Source organism: Leucoraja erinacea, chromosome 8, assembly GCF_028641065.1.
Source record: "Leucoraja erinacea ecotype New England chromosome 8, Leri_hhj_1, whole genome shotgun sequence".
Lineage (NCBI taxonomy): Eukaryota > Metazoa > Chordata > Chondrichthyes > Rajiformes > Rajidae > Leucoraja > Leucoraja erinaceus.
Window position 1 is genome coordinate 38,430,669 of NC_073384.1, and position 20,778 is coordinate 38,451,446.

General features: G+C 40.5%; 1 protein-coding gene across 4 annotated transcripts in view; it reads left to right on the forward strand.

The window, feature by feature from the left end:
* The window catches only part of wtap (WT1 associated protein), a 51,510-nt gene extending 32,456 nt beyond the window's left edge, over positions 1 to 19,054 (forward strand). For all 4 annotated transcript variants that reach the window (XM_055639521.1, XM_055639523.1, XM_055639522.1 and 1 more), the window contains 3 exons: positions 9,129 to 9,307; positions 13,153 to 13,307; positions 17,756 to 19,054. In XM_055639521.1, the coding sequence (XP_055495496.1) occupies positions 9,129 to 9,307; positions 13,153 to 13,307; positions 17,756 to 18,360 (939 nt within the window). In that variant the 3' untranslated portion in view covers positions 18,361 to 19,054. The remainder of the gene's footprint in view (positions 1 to 9,128; positions 9,308 to 13,152; positions 13,308 to 17,755) is intronic.
* The last annotated feature ends 1,724 nt before the right edge of the window (positions 19,055 to 20,778 follow it).

Genomic DNA, 20,778 nt, shown 5'->3' on the forward strand with positions numbered 1-20,778 from the left:
TCTGTGAATAAGTTAGAGTTCAAGTCTTTCCCGGTTTTGACAAAGGGGTTTCAGACCTGAAATGTTAACTGTTTTTCTTCACAGCCTGACCTGCTGACTGTCTAGCATTTTCCATTATTACTATTATTTTGTTTCTACCTTTTCAATACCAATTAAAGGTCATTCGGTCTCATAAATTTACTTTCTTTCTGTCTCCACAGATACAGCTTCATCTAAGAATTTTCAGCAGTTTATGTTTATATTTCAATCCTTATTAAATGCTGATTCTGGGCAAATTGAATTAACAATATATAGCCACTATAAGCAATGCACACTATTAAAGATAGGGGGATAGGCATCCTTTATTCAACAAGATGTTTGGCTTTACCCAATATGCATGTGCATTTTGTTTTTAATCAACAATTAAACCTGGGATGAGAACGAATGATCAGATCACTGACGCTGACCAAGACTTAACGTTGCTGATTGACACTTTTATGCTTGTGGATATTAAAACACATGAGCTTTGTTTTTTTTTCTTCTCTGAACTAACATTCATTTTAAGTTGACATGCATGATTAGGGTGGTAAATTAGCTAGTAACTGGGTAGTTTTAAACTTGTTAATGGATAATAGATTAATGAAACATCAGAAACAGGGAATTTAGTTTTAATTAGGGCTAACAAACAATGTAAATGGGCATTTACAAAAAAATTGCAGTTAATCACAACTTTACGCTGCTCAGTAAAGGATTTTTGGACTGTCCTCAATTGTAATTATTAGTTTTAATTGCAGTAGTTTATTGTCCTAACTTTATTTTCCATTTATGTCTGTACTTGTAATATACATGGTGTGATACATGAGACAAAATGCTGGTGGAACTCATTGGGCCAGATAGTATCTGTGGAGGGTAATAGAAGGTTGACATTTAGGGTCAAATGTTGAGTAGAGGGGAGATGGCCGGTATAAAGAGGTGAGTAGGGATGATGCAAGAGCTAACAAGCAGTAGGTGGATCAAGGTGAGGACTGGTAATTGGCAGAAGGAGCCGGGTGGGGGTGGAGACAGTGACAGGCTGAGGAGGAAGAGTGGAGTAGTGATAGGTATAGGATGGAAGAGTGTAGGTAGTGACAGGCTTGGAGGGCATAAATAGAAACAATGGGTTGAATGTTATGGAATCTGATAAGAAAGGAAGAGTGGAATCAAAAAGAGGAATGGTCTGCAAGTAGAAGCAGTAAGGGGAGTGTGTATGTGATAGGCAAATAGGGTAGAGGGGGAAGATGAAGGAGTGATAGGAGCGTGGAGTGGTATGTGAGGACCTGGCTACGTTCCTGGATAGATCAGAAGGAGAGAGAAAGGGACAAAGGGAGAGCTGAAATCGGAAATGTTCATGCTGTTGGATTGTAGACTACCCAGGCAGAATACGAGATGTCATTCCTCTAGTTTGCGTTTGGCCTCACCCTGGCAGTCGAAGAACCCAAGGACAGGAAGGTTGGAATGGGAAGAGGAATTAAAATGGCTTGTAACCAGGGGCACCAGGTGGCCATTTTCATTGTCCTAGATGATGGAAAAGTGCTAGCATTGATATTTGCACATCTTTAGCTATGGGTAAGGTACCACAGGAATGGACGGTGGCTAATTTTGTGCCTTTAAAGAGAGCTGCAAGGCCAAACCAGGGAACTACAGGCAGGTGAGCCTAATGTGAGTGGTAGGAAAATTACTGAAGGGATCCTGAAGGATGGTATCTACCAGCATTTGGAAAGGCAAACACTGATTAAGATTAGTCAGCATTGGTTTGTGCATGAGAAATCGTGCCTTGCAAATTTGATCGAGTTTTGAAGGGGATTGATGAGGGCAGCCACTAGAGGTTGTCTATGTATACTTTTGACAATGCATGTTGGATCTTGTCTGGAAGGTTGGATCACATGGGATCCAGTGTGAGCTGGCCAATTAGGTACATAATAGCCTGGCGGAGGGAATCAGTGGTTGTTATCCAGACTAGAGACCTGTGACCAATGGTCAGTGCTCCGTCTACTGTAATCTATATTATCAATTTGGATGACATTTTGACATAATTTGTAAATTAGCAGAGGGCACCAAAATTGAAGGTGTACCGAACAGTGAAGCATGTTATCTAAGTTACAAGTGTCAAGATCAATTGGGGAAGTAGACCAAGAAATGGCAGAAGTAATTTAACTTGAACAACTGCAAGGTGTCGCGCTTTGGTAAGTTAAACTTGGACGGGATTTACATAGCAAATGGTAGGATTCTAGAGAATGTTGTAGAATCGGAGACCTTGAGGTAGTTCCTCAAAAGTGATAACACAAGTAGACTGGTGAAGAAGACATTCTTTAAAGGTCAACAAATCAATTCAGGCGTTCTCCTTAATCAGCCAGTCACTGGGCATGCAGGTTTGTTTATGGTTATGCAACATAAAGCTAACCCTTGGACCATGACTCCAAGCCACTGTCTCCTACACGATCACTGATCTCAGCACACCAGAGGATCTCCCTCCACAGCCTCAAACCTGATAGTGCCCCAACCCTGCACTCCCCATTTCTACTTCCTCCTCCAGATCCACAAACAGGATTTTCTTCGTAGGTAGACACAAAATGCTGGAGTAACTCAGCGGGTGAGGCAGAATCTCTGGAGAGAAGGAATGGCCGACGTTTCGGGTCAAAACCCTTTGTCTTCGTAGGCTCATTGTTTCTGTCTGCTCTTTCCCCACTGTACTTGCTTTCTCATTACCCCGATTCCAACTTATTTCCTTCTTCTACCCCCACCCCAACCACTCACATCAACGATACCTTGCACATTCTGAGCCATTTCAACACCTCCAATTCCTGGACCACACCACACCACCTCATCTTCACCATGGATATCCATCCTGTATACACACGTCCACCATCAGAAAGACCTTCGGGCGCTGTGTTTCTTTCTAGAACATAAATCCAACCAGTTCACTTCAACTAACAAACCCATACATCTGGCAGTACTTGTTCTTGCCCTAAACAACTTATCTTTTGATTCCTCTCACCACTCCAAAATTCTTTCTCCACTACATTGAGGACTGCATTTTTGTTGGTGACAACACTTGTGTGGAACTTTTCAATGTTATCAACTTTGCTGCTGATTTACATCCTGCCCTCAAACTTCTGACATCTCTCCTGTTTTTGGTCTGTCTCCATCTCGGGAGACAAACTATTCACTGAATTACCATAAGCCTGACAACTCATCAACCTCCAAGGCTACACGTTTTCCTGTCATATCTCTTTTAAGTCAACATCCCTTTCTTTCAGTTTCTTCGTCTCCACTGCACCTGTTCTTGATGATGCTTTCTACTTCAGGAAATCTCGGATGGCCTACTTTTTGAAGAAATGGTGCTTTGGGTTTATTGAGCTCCTATCCGCATCTCCACCATTTCTTATACTTCTGCTCCCTGCCACCTCCTCGGAGAGACCACCAGCTTAATCAAGGTCGAGTCTCACCCCGGACACTCTTTTTTCCACTCTCCCATCAATTAGAGACGGTCTTGAACTACCATCTACCTCTTTGAAGGCCCTTGGCCTATCTTTAATCAGGCTTTACTGGACTTGCACAAAACGTTATTCCCTTTATCCTGTATCTGTACACTGAACGGCCTGATTGTAATGTATACTCTTTCCGCTGACTGGATAGCATACAACAACCTTGGTACACGTGACAATAAACTAAACTAAATAGAATAGGGATAGGGTTCCCTTCGTACTTGCCTTTCATCTTGTCTAGCATGACATTCTTTGACGCAACTATCTACTTACTGCAAGGAATCTTGGAGAAAGTCCACTTTCCTCAGATAGACACAAAAAGCTGGAGTAAATCAGCGGGGCAGGCAGCATCTCAGGAGAAAAGGAATGGGTGACGTTTCGGGTCGAGATCCTTCACTTTCCTCACCTGTACTCACACCACTTCCTTCACCTCCACCCAGGGACCTAAACAGCCTTTCCAGGTGATGAAATTCCCCTGCACCTCCTCCATCCTTGTCTATTGTATTTAGTGCTCTCTGTGACCTCAACATCGGTGAGGCCAATTTAGATGACTTTGCCAAGTACCTGCACTATGTCCACCAGGAGTTCCCCATTTCTAGCCATTTTATTATCACTTCCCATTTCTATACAAACCTGTCTCCGTGGCCTCCTGTACTGCCAGGTTGAGGCCAAACTTAAATTGGAGCAACAGTACCCACACGGGTAATTACATAAGAAGATTTCAGTATAGGAGTAAAGAGGTTTTTCTGTTGTATAGGGCTCTGGTAAGACCACATCTGAAGTATCGTGTACAGTTTTGGTCTCCTAATTTGAGGAAGGACATCCTTGTGATTGCGGCAGTGCAGCGTAGGTTCACGAGATTGATCCCTGGGATGGCGGGACTGTCATATGAGGAAACATTAAAAAGACTAGGCTTGTATTCACTGGTGTTTAGAAGGATGAGGGGGAATCTTATAGAAACATATAAAATTATAAAAGGACTGGACAAGCTAGATGCAGGAAAAATGTTCCCAACGTTGGGCGAGTCCAGAACCAGGGACCGCAGTCTTAGAATAAAGGGGAGGCCATTTAAGACTGACCTCACCTGAGAAAAAACTTTTTCACCCAGAGAGTTGTGAATTTGTGGAATTCCCTGCCACAGAGGGCAGTGGAGGCCAAATCACTGGATGGATTTAGGAGAGAGTTAGATAGAGCTCTAGGGTCTAGTGGAATTTCAAGTAGCCCACCTCCCCCTCTGTTCATTTCCCTCTCCTGATGTATTCAGGTCCTCACACCCTCTTCTTTCCAGCCCCAACCCCCATCCTCTATCATTCAGTTTCTTTCCCTTCCTTCATCTGGCCCTCCCCCAACTGTTCCAATTTCCCCAACATCCCTCCTTTTTTTTGGTTTATCAGATTCCACATCTGCAACCCTTTTGTTTCCGTTTATCATCTCCCTGTTCCTGAAGCTGTCTTCACCCTTCTCTCCCCCTCCTTGCTCCATTTGCTCATCAAGCCCTTCCTCACTGAATCCACCTGCCACTTGCCACCTCCTGCATCATCCCGCCTGCCAACCTCTCAATACTGGCAACCTCCCCCCGATCGACTCAGTCCTGCTATGAAACGTCAACTATTCCTTTGCCTCCACAGATGCGGCTAGTTCCTCCAGCAGACTGTTTTTTGCTACAGATTCCAGAATCTGCCGTCTTGTTTCTCCGTTAAGCTGACCATATCTAACTTGCATGACCAACACTTTCCTGAGAAATTGAGTACTTCAGCCTGGAACTTCTAATGTAAATTCATTAACTCATGTTCAGTAAATCCAGCATGAATGTGCATCGTGAAGACACATCTAATGATTGATTTCCCAGTTGCGTTCTTCACAAGAGTCCAGCAGTGAAATGCTAATGTTCTGAGATTTCTCGTTGGTTAGGTAGGAAGTTCTGGACCTGGCTCAATTTAGTAATAACACAGGTAGAGCAACTCGATTCATTTCCATTTATAAGACATAGGACACTTTGGCCTAACAAGTCTATTCTGCCATTCAATCATGGCTGATCTATTTTACCCCATTCTCCTGCCTCTTCTCCATCAAAGAATGACTGCAAGAGATTTCCAATATTTGATTTGGGTTAACTAAATATATAGTTGGGGTTTTTCTGTTTTAACTAGGTTTTCTTTGTGCAATTTTTCTTTGAATGTTTAAAGGTTAGCAACATTTACAAACAGTGCTTTAATGTTTTGACAGCCAGTTAAGCTTGGAGTAGAGAGGAAAGATGTGGGGTTTAATTGGGGTCAGTGCATTTCTGTGGGATAATCTTATTCAGACATCACTCTTGAGATACCAGTTACAACTAGAAGGCCCTGTGTTGCATAGGGGCTCTCTTGAAATATTTGGGTAGCTTTATTTATGAATTTGATGTGAGTTAATAGACTCCAGGACAGTGAAAGGAAATTCTGACGGCAGCTGCTGAAAATCCCACCCATCATCACCTGAGTGATGTCTGTTCAGTTAATGCATTGCACAGTACTGTAAGGGATCCATAATCCAAAGGCTGGCATGTTATTTTGATTGCCAAAGGGACCAAAGAAAATATTTGCTTTGCAACTGCGCATACTCTGGAATTTTTATTTCGGAGGCCACTGACCTTTTTGACCAGTGCGTTGGTTCTTGTAGATCAACCTGAATTGCTGCAAGATCAGATTGGTGAACTAGTGTATATATTTTTTAGAACTAGTGTTCGAACTAGTCTAAAAGTAATGTTCTAACGCATGTTTTAGAACCAGCGTTGTTCCCACCAAACCTCCCTCACAGTGTATCACGCAGAAGATTGTTTCTCTTTAAACTGATCTGGATGATTGTAGCATGGCATGGCTGTAGCAAAAGATTGCCTTGAACTGAGCGGGGAAACCCACGCAAGATTCAACTATTTGAGCCGTGAGTGCAGGTCTGTGTTTGCAGTAATGCTCATGGAAGAAGATGGTTTGGGAAGATCACCATTGAGATGGAGGAGCAAATGTGGATATCTTCTGTATCAGCTGCTTTAAAACTGAACAACCATAGTATCTTCTATTCAGAGCAACTATTTAAAGACATTTTAAGGTGTAAATAAATGACAACTGTCTGAAGTTTTACGTGGGGTCTTGTATTCACTGCAATCAAATACATAAGAGATGCAATTGGAACATTGCCAAATACTATCCAAAAGATAAAAATTCAATGGTTCCCTTAAAATACCAAGCTACACAGTGCCCTCCATAATGTTTGGGACAAAGACCCATCATTTATTTATATGCCTCTGTACTCCACAATTTGAGATTTGTAATAGAAAAAATCACGTGGTTAAAGTGCACATTGTCAGATTTTAATAAAGGCCATTTTTTATACATTTTGGTTTCACCATGTAGAAATTACAGCAGTGTTTATACATAGTCCCCCCATTTCAGGGCACTTTATGTTTGCGACACAGCAATGTCATGTAAATTAAAGTAGGTATGTTTAGTATTTTGTTGCATATCCTTTGCATGCAATGACTGGTTGAAGACTGCGATTCATGGACATCACCAGTTGCTGGGTGTCTTCTCTAGTGATGTTCTGCCAGGCTTGTACTGCAGCCATCTTTAGCTTATGCTTGTTAGTCATCTTCAAAATTGACCATTTTTTAGCTTTGAAAAACTCCTTTGTTGCTTTAGCAGTATGTTTAGGATCAATGTCTTGCTGTAGAATAAACTGCCAGCCAATGAGTTTTGGGGCATTTGTTTAAACTTGAGCAGATAATAATAATAATAAATTTTATTTGCGGGCGCCTTTCAAAGTCTCAAGGACACCTTACAGAAATTAACAAGAGTAAAAAAACATATAATCGGAGTAAAATAAATAATAAAGACATCACCAATACACAAATTAAAGACAGAATTCGATCCAAAGACAAAAAATCAAAAACACAATGTGAAGAGAGAGCAGCGGCAGCTAAACCGCGCCAGCATACACTCTCCCTTCCGACAGCCATAGGATATGTCTATACACTTCAGAATACATTATGCTACTACCATCAGTAGTTGTATCGTCAATGAAGATAAGTGAGCCAGTACCTTCAGCAGCCATACATGCCCAGGCCATAACCCCCATAACGTATGTCACAGATGAGGTGGTATGCTTTGGATCTTGGGCAGTTCCTTCTCTCCTCCATTGCTCTTGCCATCACTCTGATATAAGTTAATCTTCGTCTCATCTGTCGACAAAACATTTTTCCAGGACTGTGGATGCTCTTTTAAGTACTTGGCAAACTAACCCGGCCATCCTATTTTTGTGGCGAATCAGTGGTTTGCATCGCAGTGTACCCTCTGTATTTCTGTTCATGAAGTCTTCTGCGGATAGTGGTCATGGACAAATCTACACCTGTCTCCAGAAGAGTGTTTCTGATCTGTTGGGCAGGTGTTTGGGGATTTTTCTTTATTATAGAGAGTATTCTGTCATCAGCTGTGGAGGTCTTCCTTGGCCTGCGAGTCCCTTTGCGATTAGTAAGCTCACCAGTGCTCCCTTTCTTCTTAACGATGTTCCAAACAGTTAATTTTTGGTAAGCCGAAGGTTTGGCTGATGTCTCTAACAGTTTTATTCTTGTTTCTCAGTCTCATAATGACATTTGACTTTCATTGGCACAACTTTGATCCTCATGTTGATAAACAGCAATAAAAGTTTCCAGAGGTGATGGAAAGATTAGGTGCTCAGAGCTCCCTTATACCTGCATTAAGGAGGCAACTAAACACACCCGAGCAATTTAAACACCTGTGAAGCCATGTCCCAAACATTATGATGCCCTGAAATGGGGGGGGGGGGGGGGGGGGGGGACGACGACGACAATGTATAAACACTGCTGTAATTTCTGCATGGTGAAACCAAAATGTATAAAAATACCCTTTAATAAAATCTGACAATGCACTTTAACTATATGTGGTTTTTTTATATTACAAATCTCAAATTGTGGAGTACAGAGGCAAATTAATAAATGATGGGTCTTTGTCCCAAACATTATAGAGGGCACTGTAAATGATACCGGTGGCTAAAATACGTAATGAAATCATCTGTATAGTTCCAAACCTATCTCTTCTGCAGAGTGCCCGCCATGCTAATCTTTGACACTCTCTTAGATTTTCTGAGGAATTTACAGGCCAGATCTCATGTAGGAACCATGCGTTTGCTTGTATGATAACACGATTGATTAAGCCCTGTGGCGAAGACGCTTCCCTCTCCATTGAAAGCACTTGGTCATCATTGGAACGGCCGGCATTCATGATCCCTAAATGCCCTTGACCAAGTATTGGATGAACCACCGCCTTAAACCTCTGCAGTCTGGCTGGTGAAGGTTCTCCCTCTATTTGTTGATTATGAAGTTACAGCATTGAGACATAGCATTATTGAAGAGCCAGCAGCAAATATTTAAATCCAAATCTTGGAGTATGTGTAATATAGATTGTGAAGAGAAGAAAATGTAGCTGTGGGCAATAAGTCCGTATCAAGCACTCTTGCTGCCTGTATTAGAAGGCGTTAGATAAAGGAACTACATTAACATCTTATTCATTTACATGCTAATATTGTCTGTTATTCAATAAAATGTGCCTTTTTGACAGTGATTTTTGTTTCCAACAGAACCAGATTCAATATCTCAAGCAAGTCCAACTGCCCAGTGCTGCTCAACTCCGAAGCACCTTGGTTGACCCTTCCATTAACTTGTTTTTCCTTAAAATGAAGACTGAACTGGAACAGACTAAAGACAAACTGGAACAAGCTCAAAATGAACTGAGTGCCTGGAAGTTTACACCTGATAGGTAAACAAACAAAATACTCCCCAGTCAAGACTACCCTGACAATCCCACTGCAAGAATGCTATGGTGGGATGGCCAAGTACTCTCTTATCAGAGCAAGACAGCCTCAGCCTTTGAGCAAAAAAATCCGATTCATTTACTGCTCAGCTTGTTATGCTTAATGTAAAACGTTATCAGATGAACATTCTGTTTCAGCTTTCCCCCCTTCTACTTCAGAGGCCTGAAGGAGTCGGACTGTTCCGAAGAGGTGGCCTGCCTCCAACTTTAAAAAAAATCTTGCCCAGTTTAGACACTTGAAATTTGGTTTTTATAGAAGAAAATAAAGGGAGGAAAAGAAGTCACTTTTCTGCACAAAAAAAGGGAAGTGTAAAGTCTGTTTGTTGCACACTGTTCTGGTGGCTGTGTTTGCAGACTGAGTTTGGAGGAGAGAACATAGCTTTTCTCGTCTCAGACACTGCCTGAATTGAGTTCGTGTAAATTCGTTTTAAGTAGTGGAATGCCCTGCACTCCAAATATTGCGCTAGTGACCAATAGACACTGGAAGTCAGTTTGGTGTAAGACTGAAGACTTCCTGCTTGTTCATGGTGAACTGTCAAGAGTTGAAAAAACAATGAAGTGACTTTAGAGCACAGTCTGAAAGATTTGAATAATTTTTTGAACTGGCCACCACTCTAGAGTTGAACTTGCAAGCCATCTTTTCGTATTGATTCATTCTGCAGCAACCTTCCCTCTATTGTGAATATGGTTTGTTTAACATCATTAACTAACAAACGTATGTGTCAATCGATGAGCAGTCTTACAAATGTAAGCACTTAACTTCATCTATCTGGTTAGTTTTTTTTGGTGGTGAGATTTAAATCTCTTTCACGGGTATCTATTAGAGGGAATGTTGTTTTTAAAACGTATGCCATTTTTGTACTGGGGCCTTGATTTCTGAAACGTTGCCACAGGTGACATGTCTAGAAACACAATTGTGCTATGGTAGTTCCCAAGTGTAATGAATTTAGTTTTAATTCCAGGATTTGCAAGTGATAACTGTACATTTAAATGGTTTGCATCGGTTAATTGACATGCAATGTCACTCTGGGAAAACTTTATCTTTGTCGTTGATGGGAGACGATTTAAATGTTTGAGGTAATAGATTATGTACCCTTACAGTTTAAAGAGATACAACTCAAATGACATTGTTAATAATCATGTCAGAATGACGTCTGCAGCTACATGTTTCTAATTGGTTTAGGTATATAAATTTTGTTGGTTCATTATACGGTGCTTTATCAAACTCGAGCTTTCCAAATGTGCTGGTTACTTTAATTACTGTGATCTAAGCAAATTAATGGGGTGTCAAATGAAAATCAGGTCCAGTCCTGCAGTGTGACACACCAAATGTGTACCTCATAATTCAGCCAATTCCACAACTCCGAGGTGAGAATGCCCAGTTGGTTGTGCTTTTCCTTGGGGGAAATGGACTGCTGAGTATGTACTGCATCACTTGCTTTACTTGCAATGTCTTCTGAACCATATTGGGAGGTTTTAATTTTTTTTAAAGCCCCTCAGCTGCACTGATTGCTCCAGAAGCAACATTTTAGATGGTAGATGGTTTTAAAATTTGAATTCAGTTGTAATGTAGTACTGATTGAGAGGGACTTTTAACACTAGTCTCTTTAATGAACCCAGTCTATTTTCCTAACTGGCAGGGAGAAAATATATATCAAAGTACACACTGTTTTCTTTTATCTTGCTGTCTTTCCAAGTGTTCATTGTAAAGGTCACAGTGCAGTTTGCAAATTGTAGTCTAACCCTCTTCCCATTTCCGTGCGGGTCTTTTTAGTTATTGTACCATATTCTGTTTAATTTATTACAATACTGCAAAATGGCCTGTCTTAACAAAAAAAATGTATTTCTAAAACTGAAAAACGAATTTTCATGTTTCATAAAATGTTTTGTATTGCATCAGGCTAACCGTTGCTGCTAACTTTCCACACGAGTAACGTTGAAGATCAAGCTGGTGGAAATTCATACAATTCAGCGAAATTAACTTTTTAATCAAGTTGATCCCAAAACTTTGGGAGAATACCTTTGATTAAAAACATATGCCCTTGCTCGTAACTGAAAAACAATTATGATCACATAACTATATGCATGTTCTCAAAGACCACAACATTTAACCATGTTTGACCCCATTCTCAAATGACTATGACAACTGATATTGTGGAAAATTTCATCCAGGTCTTGCAGTGATGGCTGTGTCTGTAAAGTATATCAACAAAATAGGGATGTGTGAATCTGTGAAACTTTATTTTCATTAATTGCGTCTTGCGTCATAATCCAGCTGTGTCTTGTTAAATACGAATCATGTAGGTATGTGTGGCTGTTTGTCAATGTGTATCAATTGTTAATTTTATATATTGAAGAAAAACTGCATGACCCAACATGACATGTGGCCAACAATCAAGTTTGGGTCACAATGTTATACTGGAAATATTTCAAAAGAGCAACTAATATGATGGTGAATATGCTTCAACATATTAATTTCTTGAGGATTAGAAACCTCCATCTCATCAGGCGTTCTGTTTATCATTGCAATGTCTTGTTTGATTCTTCTTTTGAGTTCTGTAAGAATTGAGCACCAGGCATCACAGTATATCTTCATGTCAGGCTGGTTTAACATTTTGAACTATTGATGATGAATTTGCACCATCCTTAGTGGGCGGGGCTTTTATTTTTCTTGGCGATGGCGGGAGGTTTGTGGGAATGGAGTTGGAGAGGCGGGAACAGAATTATATCAATGTACTTTGATCCAGAATTCCACCAACACAATACAGGTTCCTGCGCCCTTGAGTACTGCAATTGATTTATACTAGTTTGATTCCTGTAGTTCCACTGCTGATGCCAACCCTGGTTGTCATAGTTAAAATCTATAGTTTTGAGGAACTATTTGAAATTCATACATCCCTAAAGCAGAGAGCTTGTGACAGCTTATGTTTTGTAACACATGAGAGCTCTAGTTTAGATTGCCTGCTTTGTTTAGTCAATTTTGAAGACTAATTTGGGCCGGGTGCAATTTATTTTCAATGCTTCGTATGTTAAATCCACAATGGAAGCATTTTAGTTTTAACATTTTGAATGTATAGCATAGGCCATTTCAAGATTTTGTGACATTTGTTAGCTTGCATGACTTGCTTATGGTGCAGTTCTACATGCATCAATGCCTCAAGCCCAAACTCTTATTCTTGTATGTTAGTAGGCCATTGTTCATTAATAGCCCAACCTAAACTTTCTGCTGTTTGTCCAATGTACAAGTGCGCTACTTAACAGGGGTGCACTAAGCTGAACTGGGAAGCCCAGCCGATTTCTGCCTTCTCCCATGACACCTTCCCAAAATGCAGTCACTCTAATGGTCGTTGATATCCTGAGTAGTCACCAGAGTCCTTGGACACGGCTAAGATGCATAGGTTTGAATACCAGCTGGCGTGAGTTTACTGTTAATTGCTAATGTACATTGATGCTTTAATTAATTTCAATGCAGTAAACTTGTGTTTTTTGTTTTTTAACCGTGACATTTTTCCAGTTGTTATAAGATATCTGAATATGTTAACTGCATATAGCCTTGATGTTGCAACCATATGTCCTGCAGGAACTGGTTAATGTTATTTCCACTTGTGTTTATAAAAACAAATATGGAAAACATTTAAATGGTTGTTTCTGGTACTTGATTTGAAAATGGGATCGTAACCAAAGTGGGTTTTAAATGTTTGGTCTTTAATAGTATGTGATCATGTTTGGTGAACTCCAGTTTATGAAGAACTGTTGTTTCCCTCTGTGATGGTAAGTGTCTGTCTTTACAGCCAAACGGGAAAAAAGCTGATGGCCAAGTGTCGGATGTTAATTCAGGAAAACCAGGAACTAGGGAGACAGCTGTCCCAGGGAAGGATTGCACAGCTGGAAGCTGAATTGGCTCTTCAGAAGAAGTACAGTGAGGAGCTAAAAAGCAGCCAAGATGGTGAGTGGAGTTCAGAGCTGGGCTCTTGACTGTTTTTGTTGTAATGAGGTGGTAGAGTAAGGTATTTTTACAGGAATTGGATGGGCTTGTGTAGTATTATATGCATGTGTTTTGTATTAATTGATGTTTTATTCATTTTTCTCATTTGCTCAGATTTCTAAAGTATCATGGTTAAGTCGGGCATCACTCTTCACAGTCAGACTGTTGTGAATTGGTACTGATTTCAGGATAAGCTAATCCTCAAGGATAACAGCAATATAGTTTAGAACATGCTTTTATCAAACCTCTTTGTTTATTTATTATTTTACCCACTTTTAAAAGATGCTGTCATATTCGAGAGGACTGAATGCCCTGGTTAACATCTGTGCCTCAAGCAATTTCTTGAGCATGGCACATTTAGCCATTGAATCTGTCTAAAAATGCAGCAGCAGTTTTTTGTGCAATTGACACTGCATTGCATTGTATTGAATAAAGTTGCAGCATATCTTCGTCACTTAGTGAATTCTTGATGTCAAACAAACTGTTACGAAGTGCAGTACCTCCTCAAAACTGGGAAAGGTCACCACCTTGTACTGTCACAACACAATATTACATCTCCGGACCAGAGAGCTATTTCTAAAAAGTGCATTTATTTCTGAATACTGCCAGCAAACTGGAAAACCCACCACAGTGGGGTATTTAACGACTGTAAATTTACTTGCCATGCCACTCTCTCAAAATGGTTGGAATCTCTCTGGTTAATAGCCAAGGAATCAGAGAGTTGTACAGCACAGAAAATGCCCTACGGAATCCCATCACTTCCATGCTGACCTTCTTGGCCGTCAGTACATACCCTTTCACAAGGGTTATTATTTGCATTGGGGATGTGGTCCTGATGGTTAAGGCATCCCTGATCTTTCTCTCAGTTGAATCTCAGAAATGGAATGAAATTATGAACACTTAAGGGGCTGTGATTTAATTACAATTGATCAGTGGTGTTCTAGGATTTAGACTCAATAAACAACAGTATATTTCCAAATTCAAATAAATGTGACATAGAAGGAAATCTATGTGACACAGAGGGAAAGAGGCATTGGTATCCTTGCATGCCTGCCACCCATGTTCTTGGTGGCCGAGTTGCAGATTGAGAAGTTGTTGTTCAAATAGCACTGTGGAATACTTATAGTACACTTTGTGGATGTTTCTTGCTCTAGCTAAGATATGCTGGTGACAGAGGGAATGAGCTTGGATTGTTTTCTCTGGAGCATCTAAGGCTGAGGGAAACATTATGATGTTTGTAAGATAGAGGCATAGATAGGGTAGATATTCAGGACTTTTTTCCAGGATGGAAATGTCAAATTCTGGAGGGCAAAGCTTTAAGGTCAGAGGAAGAAAATTTAAAGAAGGGCAATGTTTTTTGCATAGTGAGAATGCGCTGCCAAGGGTGATGGTGGAAGTAGATATGAAAGTGCCCTTTAGGGCTTTTAGGTGGACACATGCAGACAGAAAGGATTGGTTGAAGTAGGCATCCTGTTTGATACAGACATTGTTGGAAGAAGGGCCTGTTTCTCTGATGTACTGTTCATTCCAGCATTCCCAGAGAAAGAGACAGTATTGTTGGAACTGCATCATCAAAGCAAGTGAACAGTGAAATGTTTCATCACATCGTTTGTGATTTGTAGATTGTGGAAAGGCACTGGGGTCTTGGGGTGAGTCACATACTATAGAAACCTACCTCTAACCTACTCTTGCAGTCACAGTATTTCTGTAGCTGATACAGTGGTCAGCTGTTCACACCTTCTGTCATTTTGGAGAGTAATTGATAGGAGAGTAATTAGCTGCATTGGATTTGTTCTGCTTTTCGCGAGCAGGACAATTTTCCACATTTTGGGTAGATGCCCCAAAACATGGAATTCATTGCTACAGACGGCCGTGGAGGCCCTCATTGGATATTTTTAAAGTGGAGGTTGATAGAGTCTTGATTAGTAAGGATATCAAAGGTCACGGGGAGATGGCAGGAGAATGGGATTGAGAGGGAAAGATAGATCAGCCATGATTGAATGGTGGGGTCGACACAATGGGCTGAATTGCCTATAGTGCCCTCCATAATGCTTGGGTCAAAGACCCATCATTTATTCATTTGCCTCTGTACTGCACAATTTGAGATTTGTAATAGAAAAAAACACGTAGTCAAAGTGCGTATTGTCAGATTTTAATAAAGGCCATTTTTATACGATTGGTTTCACCATGTAGAAATTACAGTAGTGTTTATACATAGTCCCCCCCCCCCCCCCCCCCCCCCCCATTTCAGGGCACCATAATGTTTGGGACACAACAATGTCATGTAAATGAAAGTAGTCATGTTTAGTATTTTGTTGCATATCCTTTGCATACAATAATTGCTTGAAATCTGCGATTCATGACATCACCAGTTGCTGGGTGTCTTCTCCGCTGATGCTCTGCCAGGCCGGTATTGCAGCCAACTTTAGCTTTTGCTTGTTTGGGGGCTAGTCCCTTTCAGTTTTCTCTTCAGCATATAAAAAGCATGCTCAGTTGGGTTCAGATCAGGTAATTGACTTGGCCACTCAAGAATTCTTTAACTTTGAAAAACTCCTTTGTTGCTTTAGCAGTATGTTTGGGATCAATGTCTTGCTGTAGAATGAACCGCCGGCCAACGAGTTTTGAGGCATTTGTTTGAACTTGAGCAGATAGGATGTGTTTATGCACTTCAGAATTCATTATACTACTCCCATCAACAGTTGTATCATCAATGAAGATAAGTGAGCCAGTACCTTCAGCAGCCATACATGCTCAGGCCATAAGACCCCCACCACCATGTTTCACAGATGAGGTGGTATGCTTTGGATCTTGTGCAGTTCCTTCTCTCCTCCATACTTTGCTCTTGTCATCACTCTGATATAAGTTAATCTTCATCTCATCTGTCCACAAGACCTTTTTCCGGAGCTATGGTTGCTCTTTTGAGTACTTCTTGGCAAATGGTAACCCGGCCATCCTATTTTTGCAGCTAACCAGTGGTTTGCAATTTGCAGTGTAGCTGCTGTATTTCCATTCATGAAGTCTTCTGCGGACAGTGGTCATTGATAAATCCACACCAGTCCCTTTGCGATTAGTAAGCTCACCAGTCTTTCTTCTTAATGATGTTCCAAACAGTTGATTTTGGTAAGTCTTAGGTTTGGCTGATGTTTCTAACAGTGTTAGTCTTGTTTCTCAGTCTCATAATGGCTTTTTTGACTTTCATTGGAACAACTTTGGTCCTGATGTTGATAAACAGCAATAGAAGTTTCCAAAGGTGATGAAAAGACTGGAGGAAAGACAAGGAGCCGAGAGCTCTTATACATGCATTGAGGCAATTAAACACACCAAAACAAAACATTTTGTGATCATGAAACTTGTGGATTGTTTAAAATGTGAATGACATTAATAATAGGCCAAAAATAAACAGAATAACTGGAGAACTGTAAGACGCATTAGTGGTTGGGGAATCCCCCAACCACTAATTCTTTATGTGGAATGAGACCCTGTCTCACTGCTCCTGCTCTGTGGTTCCTACTGCTCTCGTGTCTGGCCTTTGTCCACCCATTTGCCAATCAACCCCTCACGTGTATCCACATATCATTTGCCGGGCCTTGTCCCGGCCCCTACCTCACTCACAGTTTACAGTTAATCCAATAAGGAATCAAGAGTCAATTCTACATAAACAATTTGTATTGTCTAATGTTCATTTTATTTCAGTTTTATTTAATTTCTGTGATAAAAGAAAGCATGGATATATGAAATATCCAAGAAAAATGTCTTGCTGAATAAAGAATATTCAAGAAAAAGTCCAGATTTAAGAAAAGATTTGAACTATTTGATGAATAGGATGGGTGGCGGAATGGTGTAAGGGAGATGTCTGTTTCTGGTGTTAAAGCCAGTTGATGCTGCTGTAAACTCAGTTATCGTGCACTTTGTAAGGTTGGATTTCACATCACTTCTAGGGACAATTGTAAAGGTATAATTAACCTACAAACCCACACTTTTTGAGGATATATTTTAATGTTATAATTCCTTTAGACTTCAACAAACATCTGTTTAAATGCCGAGGTTAGAGAATCGTGTATGATGATACGGTATTCTGCGTTAATGACCAATTGAGCCACAAAGCCTAAACATGTAGAAATGTTACAGCTTCCAGTCACCCTGGAAAATGCAATTCTTTTGAAGAAAAATATTAATAGTAAATAATATAGAAGTCTATTTATATACCATTGCGCATATGTGAAATATCTGGATAGTAATTTGACGATCAAATTTGATATTGCAGTGGAACTTGAGATTATTTGCACGTCATTGTGCTCAGAAGTGTAAAATGTTTCTTTAAAAAGTGCGACGGTCTGATGCCGGTGTTTTTCGTTTTGAAAAAGATTCTTGAATCCTCCCTATTGAATTGTTCTTTTTTCCCTGTGTAGAGCTGAATGATTTCATTATCCAGTTGGATGAGGAGGTAGAAGGGATGCAAAGTACGATCATGGTTCTGCAGCAGCAACTGAAGGAGGCACGCCAGCAGTTGGCTCAGCTTCAAGGACAACAGCAGCATCACCAGGTGCTATCCCCTGGCACCTGCAGGACTCCAGTCCTTGAGCCTTCTGCACAGGTGGAGACCATTAGCAAAGACTGCAACCGAATCGTCAATGGACCAACCAATGGTGATTCATCCCCGCAAGGGAGAGCAGCGGCTGCTTACCAAGACAAGACTAATCTCTACCGAGAAGGAAGCAGCACGGAGGATGATTTCCCATCATCTCCGGGGAGTGGGAATAAACTTTCAAACCACAGTGAAGAAAGGCTGGACCGAGCAGGCAGCAGTAGCATGTATCAGCTAGGTCCTGGATATGAGAGTGTAGACTCCCCTACTGGTAGTGAGAACTCTCTTACACAGCACTCAAATGACACAGACTCCATCAATGACCCTCAGGAAGATAAACCACTTCTTGTGAAAGGTACTAGAACTATGGGTTCCCGCCATGTTCAGAATGGGTTGGACTCAGTCAGCACACAGGGGTCAGTTTTGTAACATTTAACGGGCTTTGTCTGCAGTCTTTTTTATATAGTGTCATTTCATTTGGCTGACAGCTGTCCGGTGACTGATAAAGGTAGTGTGTAACTTCTGTTAAAAGTTCAGCCTTTTTGTGTTTTGCTTTCTTGTAAAACTGTTGCTACTGTTTAATTTTTTTTTAAAGCATCATAATTGCGTTGGCTGTTGCTGAAACGATGTTGATACATGTAGACCCGAGTTATTTTTTTATATGATTTAATCTGAATAAAATGTATTATAACAACTTTAACATGGGGAGAAATTGTGTAAAACTGGGACTGGTACATCTAGAAGTCCAGTGGAATGTTATTGACATTTTACCCCACCCCATTATACAGTCCTGCAACAAGAAAAAGTTGCACCACAAATGTGTGTGATGATTATGTTAGCTTGCCAAATGCAGTAGTTACTTTTCCAAAGGAAGTTTGGGTGTTGTACTTGGCATATTCAGGTTTGGGAAGTCTTGTGTAGTTTGTATGAACTACACTGACATTTTACACCATCCATATGTGTGCATTATCCCCAGTGACATGGCTGTGCTTAAAAAAAATTAGTGTATATTGTTACCCAGTTTCTAGGCAAGAGTTGTTTCCTGTGTAATGCATATTCTGTGAAATCCCCAGAAATCCCTCACCTGTACTGACCAAACTTAATAAAGTCTTTTAATAGCCTATATCTTGAACTTCACTCTATTGAGTTATTTGTGCCGGATGTGATATATGGAACAAGGTCTTTCAAGTTCAGACTAATACATAATTCCTGCTAAAATGTATTTTCCTTCTCTAGGTTAGCCATGCTTGGGGCAAACCAAAATGCCTTCTACCATGTTAACTGCTAGCTGCTTATGTCGAATTTGGAGGACTTGTATTTCTGCTGTTTTGACCCTCTTCTAACAGCAGATTTAACGTGAAAATCTGTGGACTGCTCCAGATACAAACCTGGATACACACTGGCATATTGAAAATCACCACAATATGTCTGTAATTTTGATTGAATGGCACAGAAAAAAATATTTAAGCATCAATCTCATTACTCAGCAGTATACATGGCTCTTTAAAATTCTTTGAAGTATGCTTTTCATGTTCTGTTGTTATGAAATACAACTCCTCAAGGTTTGATTGCAGAATGATGTGAAAAATAGCATTTTAGACACCATTAGGCTCCTTGTGGCTTATTTGACTTGTCGACTGATGTTTGTGTTGCTGTTCGACTCATCTTTTAACTGTTTCAGAAATTAAAACTGGTACGCAGTGACCCAACCTGACTGACTTGATGTAGAAACAAAGAATTGCAGATGCTCGTTTATACCAAAGATAGACACACTGTACTGGAGTAACTCAGTGGGTCAGGCAGCATCTTTGTAGAAAAAGGATGGGTGACGTTTCAGACTCGGTCTGAAAAAAGTTCCTGACCTGAAATGTCACCCATCCTTTTTCTCCAGAGATGATGCCTGACCCGCTGAGTTACTCCAGCACTTTGAGTCTATCTCTGACTGACTTCATGTTTATCCTCGACATGAGCTGGGATACTTATGATGCCCGTGCTTCCAAATCCTCCAAGACTCCCTTTTAAGTTTAATATATTAATACTTAACAACCCTTCTGTTTTTACTATCATACTCTCTTATAAATCTGTCATTCTATCTCCTTGTTTCTGAAGAAGGGTCTCGACCCGAAACGTCACCTATTCCTTCGCTCCATAGATGCTGCCTCACCCGCTGAGTTTCTCCAGCATTTTTGTCTACCTTCCTCGTTTCTAGAGATTTGCGCCACTGATACCAACCAATAGAAGATTCAAGTGCTGGTTAAATATCTGCAGTTAGAAAGGGGAACTGATATAGAGATTGTTTCTGCTGGTTTAGGAGTCAGACACTAAGAGCCATGATCTGAGCCAGACCTAACGAGTGAAATAAGGATACACTTTCACACAAACACAGACGGTGGCAGCAGTTTATGATGCTTCTTCTAGGCCTATCGTTTAAGATTTGAGTTGAATAATGATCTGTCAACTAAAGATATGAGACAGGAGGCAAGCTAGATATATCATCTTGCGTATGGCGGACACAGCCTAAAATTGTAGGTCAGCTTGTTCTATTTGATCTTTTGTTTGTGCACGTTGAGTTGATTGCATTAGTCGAAACAGGGTGGACCACGTAAAGGTTGCAATCTCTCACCCCAGCTAGATATATGGAAATGGGTCAGACATGCTTATGGCTAAAGTAACTATTTCTGTTCCTATTCAAACAACTTTGGCGACATGTACAAGGCCCTTGCTTTTAACTTCAAGTCAAAAATGCCCCCGTTATTCTAACTGGTTTATGGACCAGTTTTTGCCCTCAATTGGTTGTAAGGTGTAGTATGTATGGAATGTACGTAGGTTTTGTTATCAATGCATTGA